This window comes from Myotis brandtii, unplaced genomic scaffold, assembly GCF_000412655.1.
Source record: "Myotis brandtii unplaced genomic scaffold, ASM41265v1 scaffold670, whole genome shotgun sequence".
In the NCBI taxonomy this organism is placed as follows: Eukaryota; Metazoa; Chordata; class Mammalia; order Chiroptera; family Vespertilionidae; genus Myotis; species Myotis brandtii.
The window spans coordinates 2,899,019-2,911,872 of record NW_005370611.1 but is presented as its reverse complement, the minus strand read 5'-3'; the positions used below and the strand labels follow the sequence as shown (position 1 = coordinate 2,911,872).

The window sequence follows — 12,854 nt, the reverse complement described above, 5'->3', positions numbered from 1 at the left end:
GAGTCCTCCGTCACTGAAGCAAGCAAGCCTCATGTTCACTTCAAGCTGCCTGGCTGCCGGCCGCCATCACCCTGATTAGCCAATGGGAAGGGTAGCGGAGTGACACCAATTTGCATGTTTCTCTTTTATTAGTGTAGATTGTAAAGAAATAATATTCTTGCCTGGCCGGTGTGGCTCAGTTGGTTGAGCATCATCTTACGCACCTAGAGGTCATTGGTTTGATTCCCAGTCAGGGCACATGCCCAGGTTGCTAACTCAATCCCCAGTAGGGGGTGTGCAGGAGGCAGCTTATGGTTCTCTCTCATCTACTTTCCTAATAATTTCAATAATAAGGATTAAAAAAATAAAATCAATAAAAACATCTTTAGAAAAAAATACGTTTGGCTCAGTGCAAGAGCATCGGCCCATGGACTGAAAGGTCCTGGGTTTGATTCCTGGCAAGGGCACATATCTCTGTTGCAGGCTCGATCCCTGGCCTGGAGCGTGTGCGGGAGGCAACCAATTGATATGTCTGTCTCACATCGATGTTTCTCTCTTTCTGTGTCTCCCCCTCCCTTCCACTCTCTCAAAATCAATGGGAAACTATCCTCAGGTGAGGATTAAAAAAAAGAAAAAAAGAAAGAATATTCTTTAATCTTGGATATAAAAGTAATCATAATCTAATATAGGCAATATTGCTTTCTGATTTAAGAGTATTATATATTTGTACCTTTCTAAAGTTGGAGATTTCTCAGAGTAAGAAGTATTTCCTTGAGCTATGTCATTCATTTTTTTAGCTTCATTAGGAAGGAAAAATGCATTATGATAGCAAATTAAAATATTTGCTAAAGCCCTAACCAGTTTGGCTCAGTGGATAGAGCGTCAGCCTGCGGACTGAAGGGTCCCAGGTTCGATTCTGGTCAAGGGCGTGTACCTTGGTTGCGGGCACATCCCCAGTAGGGAGTGTGCAGGAGGCAGCTGATCGATGTTTCTCTCTCATTGATGTTTTTAACTCTCTATACCTCTCCCTTCCTCTCTGTAAAAAATCAATAAAATATATATATTTAAAAATATTTGCTAAAAAGTGCTATGTAAAAGAGCAGCACTAGACTAATGGTCTAATTGGAGAAGGCATCTTAAAACTAATATACTATCTAATATAGCTATCTCAGTATATGAAAGATGGTAGTTACACTCATTATTATACAAAGAGATATTGGAACATCTTGGGTTATTTGACATTCTATTCTCTCTAGTTTTATGCAGCCTTAAAATTTCATAACTTTTCTCAAGACCATCTTTAGCATAAAGGATAAAACCAGGAAGAAAACAGGGAGTAGAACTAATGGAAAAATTATTCTTCTGTTCAATAATATTATATAATAAAAGAAAAATATTTGCTAGTAATTTTTTACGATAGTAATTTTATGGAGTTGTGTGTGTTTGTATGTGTATGTAAATATTAGTATGTAAATAATACAGTTCTCATGTGTGAAAGACATATTTGTGCTCAGTTATTAGGTTGACTTACACTCTTTTCAAAATATTTTCTCCCCTACAGAATCTGTCTATGATCTTCTCCCAAAGGAGTTACAGTTACCTCCATCTAGAGAAACAACTGTAGCATCAATGAGTCAAACAAGTGGTGGTGAGGCAGGCTCGCCTCCTCCAGCTGTAGTTGCTGCTGGTATGCATTTCATTTTACTTTATTAAAGAAAACTAGGGTATAATCTGGCCAACATGAACAGTGCTGGTAAAGTTTATATAAAAAAGAGTGTGATTTGAGGCTTTGTTTTAGGAGGTTTTAAAATATGTACTTTAAAATTTTTCAATATAATTTTATTGATATAATTATTATTTCTTAAAATTTCACATTGGCACATTTATTAGTGCCATCTCCTAGAATGGACCTTGTGTTCAATTATGGAAATGAGTTTTGTTGACTGCACATAAGAAGATTAAATACCAAGCCATGGATGGAACATTACATTTGTTAAATTATATTTTAAAATTATTTTTTTAATTTGCTTTAAAAAAAGGAAAAAATACTTTACTTTGTATAATCTGAAAAAGGACTCAAGCACTTAAGTCTCTTTTCTGTTTGTAACACATTACTGTAACCTGTTTCCTACATTTGAAAACATGTGGCTTTATAGTTATTTTAAATTCAGTTGAAAGTAATGGAAGATTTGAATGTAATATTTATATAAAGTCATTTTTATATCAATTTAAAATGTGGAAATTAGTGTTTAAAAGTTTATCAAACCTATTTTTACTCAGCTCTCAAATCATACACTTTATAATTATATAATCAGATTATATAAAGCTGGTTCAAATTTTGATCAAATTAGAATAAAAAAAAGACAAGCTAACAGAAAAGTCTTGATTAGTCATAAATTAATATGAATGCTTTAACAAATTTAGATTGCCCAACTGTGTTTTTCTTTTAGTTGGGTTTATAGACTGCTAAGTGTGGTTTGTTTAAAAAAAGGAAAAATAGTACAGACTCTGAAGTTTTATCTGTCCTACTCATTAGAGGTTTCTTGTCTAATATGATACCTCTCACCTTTTCAAGTGGTTCTTAAAGTCCATCAGAACATTATTTTCAGTAAATTCTTTTTGTTTCAAAAGAACAGTGAAGCAAAAGGTTGTTATTTAAATGAGGGTATAGTAGAACTTCAGATATTTTTCTTGTATGTGTTAACTTATGTACCATTAGCCTTGTGTATCAATCTTTCCCGTTAGTTGTACAGTGCAGTTTGCTGCTTTCCTAGTTGAGGGCCAGAAAACATTAAACATGGCAAATTTATCAGCCCTGCTCACTGTTCATGTGTTGCCAGACATTTCTAACAGATACTGTGGATTTAATTGTGAACGTTTTAGTAATGAAATTGGTGAGATGACCTGGTTTCACTTTATATCCACTGGGTTCTAAAATGTACCTGAATATCTTTTCTGGAATTTAAAGTTTAAACTAGTTTAAAATTTATATAAGACAATGAAATATGAAAAAATAGTTTTTAATGAAATATTTCACTTTAAGTCCACAGGTAGATATTGACTAACTGATTTCTTTTGTATCTTTTGAGGTTGTTTTTTAAAGATATGTTGAATCTGAATAGAACTAAAAGTCTGTTTCTTCTGTGCTTTTAAACATGAGTTGACAGTAGATCCAGTTCCTTTTAAAAGCTGAAAAAATGTTAATTAGGATTTGGAAAAGAACAACATTGCTTTTTAAACAATATCAAACTGAATTTCAGAAGTTTTATATGTAAATATTGAAAGTTCTTGAATTTGGGTCACTAATGGAATGTTGATCTTTTCTTCTCCCTCTGTCCCTCTCTCCACATATTTGAGAAAATCCTTTCCAGATAAATTAGATTGAAAGCTATTAGTTGAAAAATCCTGAAAATAAGAGAATTAACCCAGGAAGTATTCTGAAGTAATACATTTTTATTAGATTGAGAAGTTATTAAGTTTTTAATGATGGTGAAGAGAGTAAGGAGGTAACCTTGACAGTTTTCTTATATTCACACACAGAAAGTTTCTGTGATCTAAAACCAAGTCATTTGTAATTTTTAAAACATAAATTTAGTTTTAGTAACCATCGTAGTCTTATTCTAGGATTCTAATGTCTTATTGGTAGAATAAAGTCTTTGTCATATAACATTATAGATAAGAGAGTTTAAATTACAAAATAATTATTGTAGGGAGATCAATTTGTATATATTATTGAACTTGCCTTTTATATTTGACCTAATAATATCCTCAGTGACATAACTGTCAAAGAAAGAGATTTAGAGTAAATTACTAGTTACTCAGTATTTTCTGGCCAAAATACTAAATTTCTTGGGAAAGGCACATTAATTTAGACTTCTGTGAGTTTTATTTTTTAATCTATAGCATTTGCTGTTTAAGTATGAAATGCATAAAAATGATGACTCTTGATGTAGTTAATTCTTCAGAGTTTTGAAGGAGCCGGATTGGCTGCTATCAGTTATGAGGGCCTGGTGGGAACAGACTTCTAGTTCTGCCATAAAGGTTTGTGTTTTGCAAGTTTTAAATCAATTTTGAAATTTAGAGGCTGGGCATGTAGGTGTTCATGTACATTCTTTATTATTTAATTATTAAAATGTGTTTCTCACATTCACCAAACTAGATATTTTTCCTTTACATATTACTGAAGGAATGAGTAAACATGGGTGCTGCTAATCCACAATCCAGAATATTGGATAAAAGTGTCTCTCAAATCTTTTTTTGCCTCTACACTAGTTCCACTTTTACATGCTCCCAACAATAACATCTTTTATCCGGTAAGTCCCAGGGGTTGAGAGTGGGGGAAAGAGGACTTACTTTTCCTCCATAAGTCCTCCCCTCTGCATGGGATCAGGTGTCAAAATTTGGGAGGTGTAGTGGAGAGCCACCAGTCTGAAATTTGTACTTCTCGCCATTTTTTTAAAGACCTCTGTTTTTGTCCCTCCAAAAAGGTAGTTAAGCGTTTGAAGTTCAATATGTGAATTAATAAAAGTTTTAGAAATACAGACTTTATGAATATAGTATTATTATAGATTCTCAGTAGTTAAGAGAGAGGCCATTTTTCTAATACAAAAAAAGTTATCCAAATGAATTGATGCTCTTTTTTGGCAAAATTAATCGAGAAGAAATGTAAATTGTGAAAGTATTCTTTTGTGTGTGTGTGTGTGTGTGTGTGTGTGTGTGATTCCTATAGTATAAAGAACTAAAATTAAGTATTTAGGAGAAATAAATCAGTTACACCAGAATTTGGGGTTTTTGAAAAGAGATGTGGCAGGTATTTTTCTTAAATAACAGCTGTATTGAGATATAGTACATATACCAATTAAAAGTATTTTAATCTACTTATATGTTTATAGTTTTTATCCTTACATTCACTTAATTTGTGTAAAATAGAAAGTCTTTGACAGAAGTTGACAATCAACTTTGATCATCTAGAGAAATTAAATTATTTTCTTGTTCTACACTTTATTTGTCTTCATTTTGGGATATAACATAAAATATGATTTTGCTAAGGTAACTGTTTCTTTAAAATTGTTTTATTTTAATTGGAAATGAATTAATCAAACCACACATTTTATAATTTATATATCTTAAGAATATCTAGTTAGTAATTCTTTTGTTATTTTCATAAAGTTATTATTTTACTTTTAATAATTATATATATGTACTCTTTTTACAAGTAATATATTCTAAGTAAACTAATAGTTTGTAGCAGTTTTAACATGTGTAGGTATATACACTCATAAATCATGTACAATACAAATCTCTGTTGAATATTTCCACCAATTGGATCACTGGAGATGTTTAGCATTTTAATTTAAATTAATAACTTTACATGGAGTGATCCATATAATAAACTTTCCTGCTAAAAGAGATTTATTACATGGTGCTTTGAATTCTAGGACACAGCAATTAATAAATCTCAAATACCTAACAGATATTTTCTATACTGAAAGAACTTAATTGAGTGCTATTTACACTGTAGGAGAACATGCTAAAGAACTAAATTAATGTTCTGTAATCAAAGAACAGCTATGCTTTAATTCATTTCAGACATCTTAATCACCTAAATTAAAATGTTAGGAATTTCTAAAGTATCCATAACAGCAAAGCTATACAAAAATTGAGGTGAAAAAAATATAAGTTGTCATTTTTTAGTTCTTACTGTGTGATAGGAATTATATCATACAACTTGCATATTATCATATCTCAATCTTTCCAAGCACCTGCTCTTCTTATTGGGTTCTAAGTTCTTTTCTCTTTGCCATTGTTCTTTAGATGATTTAACATTGTGTTCTCTAACTTCAGTTAAGGAAACACAAGATCCTGGAAGGTAGTGTGTAGGATATTGAGTTGAAAAAACTATACCCCTTCTCTGCAAGTTTCAGGATCTACAAAATGGGAATATGCTTTCTAGAAGAATATTAATTTTTAATAGAAGTGATTCACCACAGCAGGATTATATAGCCTTTTGAATTTATTATAATTTAGATTTTCTTGAATTAACTTAATTTGAGGAGTAAATTACCCTGTGATTTCTCTCCTGGGTTAATAGGTTAGCATATTTCAGAATTTTGGCCATTTATGTAGTATACTATTCCTAAAATTACATCCAAAGCCTATTGACAAGAAAGGTAATCCACCTATGTAACCTATGTTGTGAACTAAAATCTTAGTTATTCCATATGGCCATTTCTACTTTTTCTAGAAAACTGAACCATTTCCAGAAGAAAGTCAGATCCTAGTTACAAACATGTTGCAATTAGGTTTAAAAATTCTGTCTTTTTACTAAAATTACATAGTAAATCTAAATACATACATTTATAGGTATGGAAATATCTATGTATGTGTAAATTTATGCTAACATCTGACTTATTAGGATGAAAAGCATAAGCAAACTTAAGTCATAACAGTTAATTGAGAAACAACTACCGATTCAGGAGACTATCCATATTATAAATTTTAATGAACAAAAAGTACATTTTCCCTTTTTATTGTTCTCAATTTTTAGCAATAACTTATAAAAATTGAGATTTATTCAGTCTCAGAATAAGCACATTTTTATACTACCCGAGTCTATAGAATAACATTTTAAAACTGTTCACAGATTCTCAACTATTCAAAAGCAAGTGCATATATAAAATTGACACAATATCTTATTTTTATGTGTTTTATACAATTTTACATCATTAATGAACAGAAGTGGGCTTATCTTTTATATCACAAATAATATTGGTAATATCAGAAGAAAAAGTATTGTCATAACTTGGCGATTTTCAACCTTTTTCATCTCGTTGCAGACATAAACTAATTACTAAAATTCTGCGGCACACCAAAAATATATTTTTGCCAATCTGACAAAACATAAGTATAGTTTTCATTGATTTATAGAGAAATAATAATATTAATAGTAATTACCTACCCTTTTTTGCTCCAAAGTGACTTTTTAAAATATCAGGTGCCTATACTTGTGTATAAGGATTTCTGGTACCAAGAATTAACCAATCAGACACAGCCTTATTATGCAACATGACCAGTAAAATGCAACTCTATTATATGACCTATGTATTTATGGTTGAAGACAAGGCCTTAATGGCTATTGTTGTGTTGGCTCTTGTCTTTTTTTTTTTTTTTTTTTGACAATCTAAGGGAAAAGAGGTCAGTGCCTGACTAAATAGAAATCACATGTTTTAAAAATTCTTAGGGCACACCGGTTGAAAATCACTGCCATAACTAATTGTTTTGTAACAATTAGTTGTATAAATAATACTAATAAAGTTGTATAAATAACACCCCAGCTGGGACAGGAGTGAAGGGAATATATTAGGATCGGAAACAACAAAAAGTTTTTGTGACTTTTTTTCTCTTAAAATAAAATCATGCATAATAAAATTGTTAGCATTTGTTATATATGAACAGAGGGTACATTGGTGTTTAGTTTTAAATATTTCATAATTTAAAAAAACACCTGGTTTGATTTAGGTATTACATGTGTCCTTGTCAGAAAATAAAAAAATTAAAAAACAAACAAACAAACAAACAAAAAAACACCTGGTGGCAGTTGATTAACATAGTCAAAATGGCCAATGCTCTTTAAAAGTAACAAAGGTGTGGCATACCTAAAGTAGATACATGATGACTTTTTCCCCCATAAGCCAAGTATATTTTCATTGGCAGTGTTCTTTAGCCCACTGACGTAAAATTCATTCTTCCCCTATCACTCCTTCATAACAAGGTATTGTCAATGAAATTAAATCAGAAAATGAGTGAGAAAGCACCACAACATGCCTGATCCATATGGTCACATTCTAGATTGAAAAAACAACAACACATACCCACATATTATAGTTTTAGTTTTATTTGTGTTTTGAACATATGAAATAAAATTAGTCTGGGCAAAGATCTTATTTTTATAATACTAGAGGCCCGGTTCACGAAATTCGTGCACGAGTAGGTCCCAAGACCTGGCTGGTGATCAGGGCTGATCGGGGCCTTTCGGCTGCCAGCCAGGGCCTCCCTTTCCCAGTTGCTGGCTGCTGGCCAGGGCCTTCCTTCATTCCGCGCCACCCCCTGGTAGTCAGCGCACATCACAGCGAGCGATCGGTCTCCCTGTCAAACTCCCGTGGGACAATTTGCATTTTAGGCTTTTATATGTAGAAGGTTTTCTTTAACCTTATTTTGCTTCTTTCTTTCCATTCTCACCCAGTCTGTTTTTTTACCTTATTTTGAAGTTTTGCATATCAGTCAAGATATAGCCACACTCATGGACATGGGATTTATTTTCCGACTTATTCTTTTACATTGACACTCTCTCAATGGGAACCTTTGTATGTAAAAGGAACATTGATAGAGGATGAGTCATAGAGAACAAAGTTCCCAAAAAGATGATTCTGTAAAGTTGACTAAGAGTCCTTCCTAGAATTCTTTTCCCACTTTTTTTAATGAAATAATAAATTTGATCAGTTATCAAAACTTCTGGTAGAGCATTTTATGACATCTGTTTTTTTGCCTACACAATTTATTTTGTCGACATTTGGATCTAATTCACACTGTAATCTAGACTCAGTTGTAAAACCTGATTGGTTAATAAAATTAGAGGATTTTAGTAATATAAATACTGTTTTCTTTTCCCTTTTTGGTCACCTCTAAAAAAAGAAATGTAAACACATTGAACTAGTGTTGGCAGGAATACCTTTATTATTTATAAACTTTTAAAATGCACTATATGATAAAACATTAAAATGATCTTCAAATAGTATCCCTCAGAACTTTTTCCAGTTTTTATTTGTTTAATGTAGTGATAATCTTTGTTTTGTCTTAAAATAACAATACCTTCCAGGTGGTACAAAGTTGTCCCTTTTTTTAACTTGTACTTCCTAAGGTCTTTGACAATGTAATAAATTTAGTTATTAGTTAGAATAATTATTTATATAACTTGTATAAATATTGTGATTTATTCAGTTTCTGATTAAATAAGCACATTTCATATTACCTGCCTCTATGGAATAGCATTCTAAAACTGTTCAGAGATTCTTAATCATTCTGTTCAAAGATTCTTAATCATTCTTTTGTTTTTCAGTAATTTGAGGTAGAGGATTCTTTCTGGGCTTTAGTCTTTTCACCCAATGTTAACCAGTGATGTTACTTAAATCACTAGATGATAGAAAACATCTTTCTGTCCCAGTAGGAGGGGATTTAAAAACCAAATTCTATAATATGTACCTAATATATATTTTACATTGTGCTTAGCTACTTTGACAAAAGATATATTTAAAACATTGCTCTAAATGTCAGGACACTTAAAATATTTGTAAGCATTTTTCAGGAAAATGTCATTAATAAATATTCTGTGAATATATTAATGATACTGACAAAATAAAAATAATTATTTTAGGAGAATTCAGGTTAAAAATGGGAGAGTATTTACCAGTATTATGTCATATTAGAACCCTGACTGGCAGTTTGATGGACTGGGGAAGAAAAAAATGATCTCCAATAAATCAGTAACAAACTTTTCACCTTCAGCAATAGTGCTAATTATTTTTTAAAATAGAGTTTCCAGATTCAGACATGTGATGCATAGAAGCATATCTAATTTAAAAGTGTAAATTGGTAACCTTTTTGGGGGGGAATGAGAAAGTATGTGGAAGTTGACCTGAGGGTTGAAAAGATTCTTTTGCTGCTAAAATATAAATACTTCTTATTGTTTGAGTGTATCCTCTAACACTCTTTAAGGGAATTTGGGTGAAGGTACAGAGTAAAAACACCCGTGTGAGAGAACATTCTGGCTTATGGATTAGATTGCATTAGTAAACAGGAGAACAATTTGGTGAATATGAGTAAACAAAAATTCTGGGTAAGAAATTTCACCATTTGCATTTATTTGGATGTGAAAAAATTAATGTTTTTAAACATTTGTTTTAAAACATTGCTTATTGTAGCATGTAAGCTTATGTTGGGTGGAAAAAGTACAAATGGGAAATTGAAATGTTTTAAACATATAAATTAAATAATCGATCCTAAAATTTTTGGTTTTGTTTTTTGGGGGGGGTTTTGGTAAAGTAATCTGGATTGCTTATTTTATATGCTGGGATGCTAGTTGTTTTTTCTATTAATACACTTAACTTGCATTCTAGCTTCGCCATTCAGAGACAGGCATCGTGTGGTGGGTTGTGTGACAGTGTCTGTCAATAGTGAAGACAAATAGTGCCAGAGACACTTAACCCATCCAATCTCACCCAGGGTATAGGTCGGTTTTCAGACTTACTCATAAGTCTGTCTTTCTTTCTTCCTTCCTTTCTTCCTTCCTTCCTTTCTTTTTTTTTTGTTTGTTGTTTTTTTTTTTTTCTTCTAAATAGTGGATTGATACTGATTGAAACGAAAATATTTGGTAAAGTTTTAAACTTTACATTAATACTATAAGGAAAAGAAGAAAAGTAGAAAACGAAGGTTGGCATGTAAGGTGTTGACAAAGCAGGTTTGCAGCCACTTTGTGTGTCCTAGATTTTTCAATTCTTGGCAACATGAATGTTGGCCTTATATTTTTTTCCTCTCAATATCTTTCTTTTTTGATGTGAAAATATATCCTTGTTATCTGGTGACTTTCATCAAACAAGATAGATTTTAAATCTGAAGGTATTGTTACCAATAAGAAAAATGAAATACTTAAAAACAATAACTAAGGTTGAACAGTAAATGTTTTAGACCAGAAATTGTTTGTAAACATCCTGTGTTATTTTTTATGATTATTTTCTGAGTAGTCAATAGTTTGCTCCTCCTCTGTTCCACTATTGGTTCACTTAACACACTTGTAAATTTTATGGCTTTTGGTTTAATGGCTTTCTTAAGAAACTCGACTGATTTTTGCACTAATTTTGAAAAGCTATAAAATATATGTGCTTATTTAAATGCTAGGGAACACATTTTTATCTTGGGAGCTTAGTTAAATGTAAATTCTTTCATATACTTTAAATCTGTAAAAGATATTTGTTTCTTCTGAGGATTTTAAAGAATGTTTCTAATTTCAAAGCTTTCTAGAAAAAGTTTAATTAGTTCCATATAAAATATCATTTATTTTTTATGATATTTTAAGCATTGAAATGATATGGTAATTAAAATAATTTCTAGTTCAACAAATCTAGAACCAATAGTTCTTAATTTTAAAATATTGTGTAAAATTAATAAGCACGTTTAATGGCTTTCTTAAGAAACTCGACTGATTTTTGCACTAATTTTGAAAAGCTATAAAATATATGTGCTTATTTAAATGCTAGGGAACACATTTTTATCTTGGGAGCTTAGTTAAATGTAAATTCTTTCATATACTTTAAATCTGTAAAAGATATTTGTTTCTTCTGAGGATTTTAAAGAATGTTTCTAATTTCAAAGCTTTCTAGAAAAAGTTTAATTAGTTCCATATAAAATATCATTTATTTTTTATGATATTTTAAGCATTGAAATGATATGGTAATTAAAATAATTTCTAGTTCAACAAATCTAGAACCAATAGTTCTTAATTTTAAAATATTGTGTAAAATTAATAAGCACCCTGTCAGTCACTGGTGACTGACACTATACTTTCTGTTCCGAAGACTAAACAGGCTGGGCTCTTAGCATGTTAGGTAAGGAGTATATAAAATCTATGTGGGTTTCTATATGGGGTACTATTTAAAAATCCATTATCATCCTTGTAATCAAATTAATAGTACTTGCAATCATCTGGGTTATTCATGCAGATATTATCTACCACTCTTTTTATCCCAATTACTTTGAATATTCATAGTAAACCTTAATTATTCCATCTTCTTAAAAGAAGCCATATATTCAACTTAAGTTGACCATCATTACTGGCATTTTGTCTAGTAATTGGCTAATCAATAATATAATTATTAAAACATGATAGCTGTGATGCTTTCCTTCATTTATAAATTTTAGAGTTAATCTATTCTTTTGAGATTATAAATTTACATTAGTAAATTATAGATATGGTATATTGGTTTTCCCTTTAGTTTGCTGTGCTGTCTGTGGTCACAGGTAATACTGTGGAAAAATAAAATTCTTCTGGGTTCAAAGATAACTTTTTCATAAAAGAAAAATATGAATAAATGTTTACACATTAAATGAAAGAATAAGTTTAAGAAAAAATTTAAGGAAAACTTCTATCTTTATGAAGGATTGGTAAGGGATTTAAAGAACAAATAAAAGTATAAAGTTATAAATCAGAAATACATTATAACTACTCTGCTCATTGAAAAATAAAAGCAATTACTAAAACATTTTTATGTTGGAGTTTTTGTATTTTAAAATGCAGCAATTAAACAGTCTCTATATTTTTAATAGATAAAAGTAGAGACTCAAAACCAAAAAAAAAAGTGAGGAAAAGTAGTTAGCATATTTTGTTTATAAAAACTTGTAAATGAAAAAGAATATATAGATGAGGATTGCATTAGCATTTTTATTCTATAGAATGTCGATTAAGTTGTTTCTTGATATCTATAATAATAAAAGCATAATATGCTAGTTAGACCAGATGGCCGAACAGCAGAACAACCATCTAGATGACCTTCTGGACAACCTTCCGGGTGCCACGGCTGTGAGGGCCGAGCCACTTGCACAAATTTTGAGCATTGGGCCTCTAGTATATATATATTTTTAATATATTTTTATTGATTTTAGAGAGAGAGGAAGGGAGAGAAACATCCATCAGCTGCCTTCTGGCCCCATACTACTGGGGATTGAGCCCACAACCCCGGACATGTGCTCTGACTGGGAATCCAACTGGTAACCTTTCGGTGCATGGGACAACACTCAGCCACTGAGCCACACCAGCCAGGGCTGTT

The 12,854-nt window shown here is 31.2% G+C and overlaps 1 protein-coding gene across 10 annotated transcripts in view; it reads left to right on the top strand.

Annotated features, from left to right (window-relative positions):
- The window catches only part of NFAT5 (nuclear factor of activated T-cells 5, tonicity-responsive), a 111,148-nt gene that overhangs the window by 49,868 nt on the left and 48,426 nt on the right, over positions 1-12,854 (top strand). For 3 of the 10 annotated variants that reach the window (XM_005881196.2, XM_014529174.1, XM_005881195.2), the window contains exon 1: positions 1,580-1,666. Coding sequence is in view for 2 of the 10 variants with exons in the window: in XM_005881199.2 (XP_005881261.1) it covers positions 1,609-1,666 (58 nt within the window). In the remaining 8 variants the exon portion in view is untranslated. Of the gene's footprint in view, positions 1-1,540; positions 1,667-4,001; positions 4,021-10,151; positions 10,265-12,854 lie in introns of those variants that run through there. The other 7 variants (XM_005881199.2, XM_005881198.2, XM_014529176.1 and 4 more) reach the window with 5 other exon arrangements.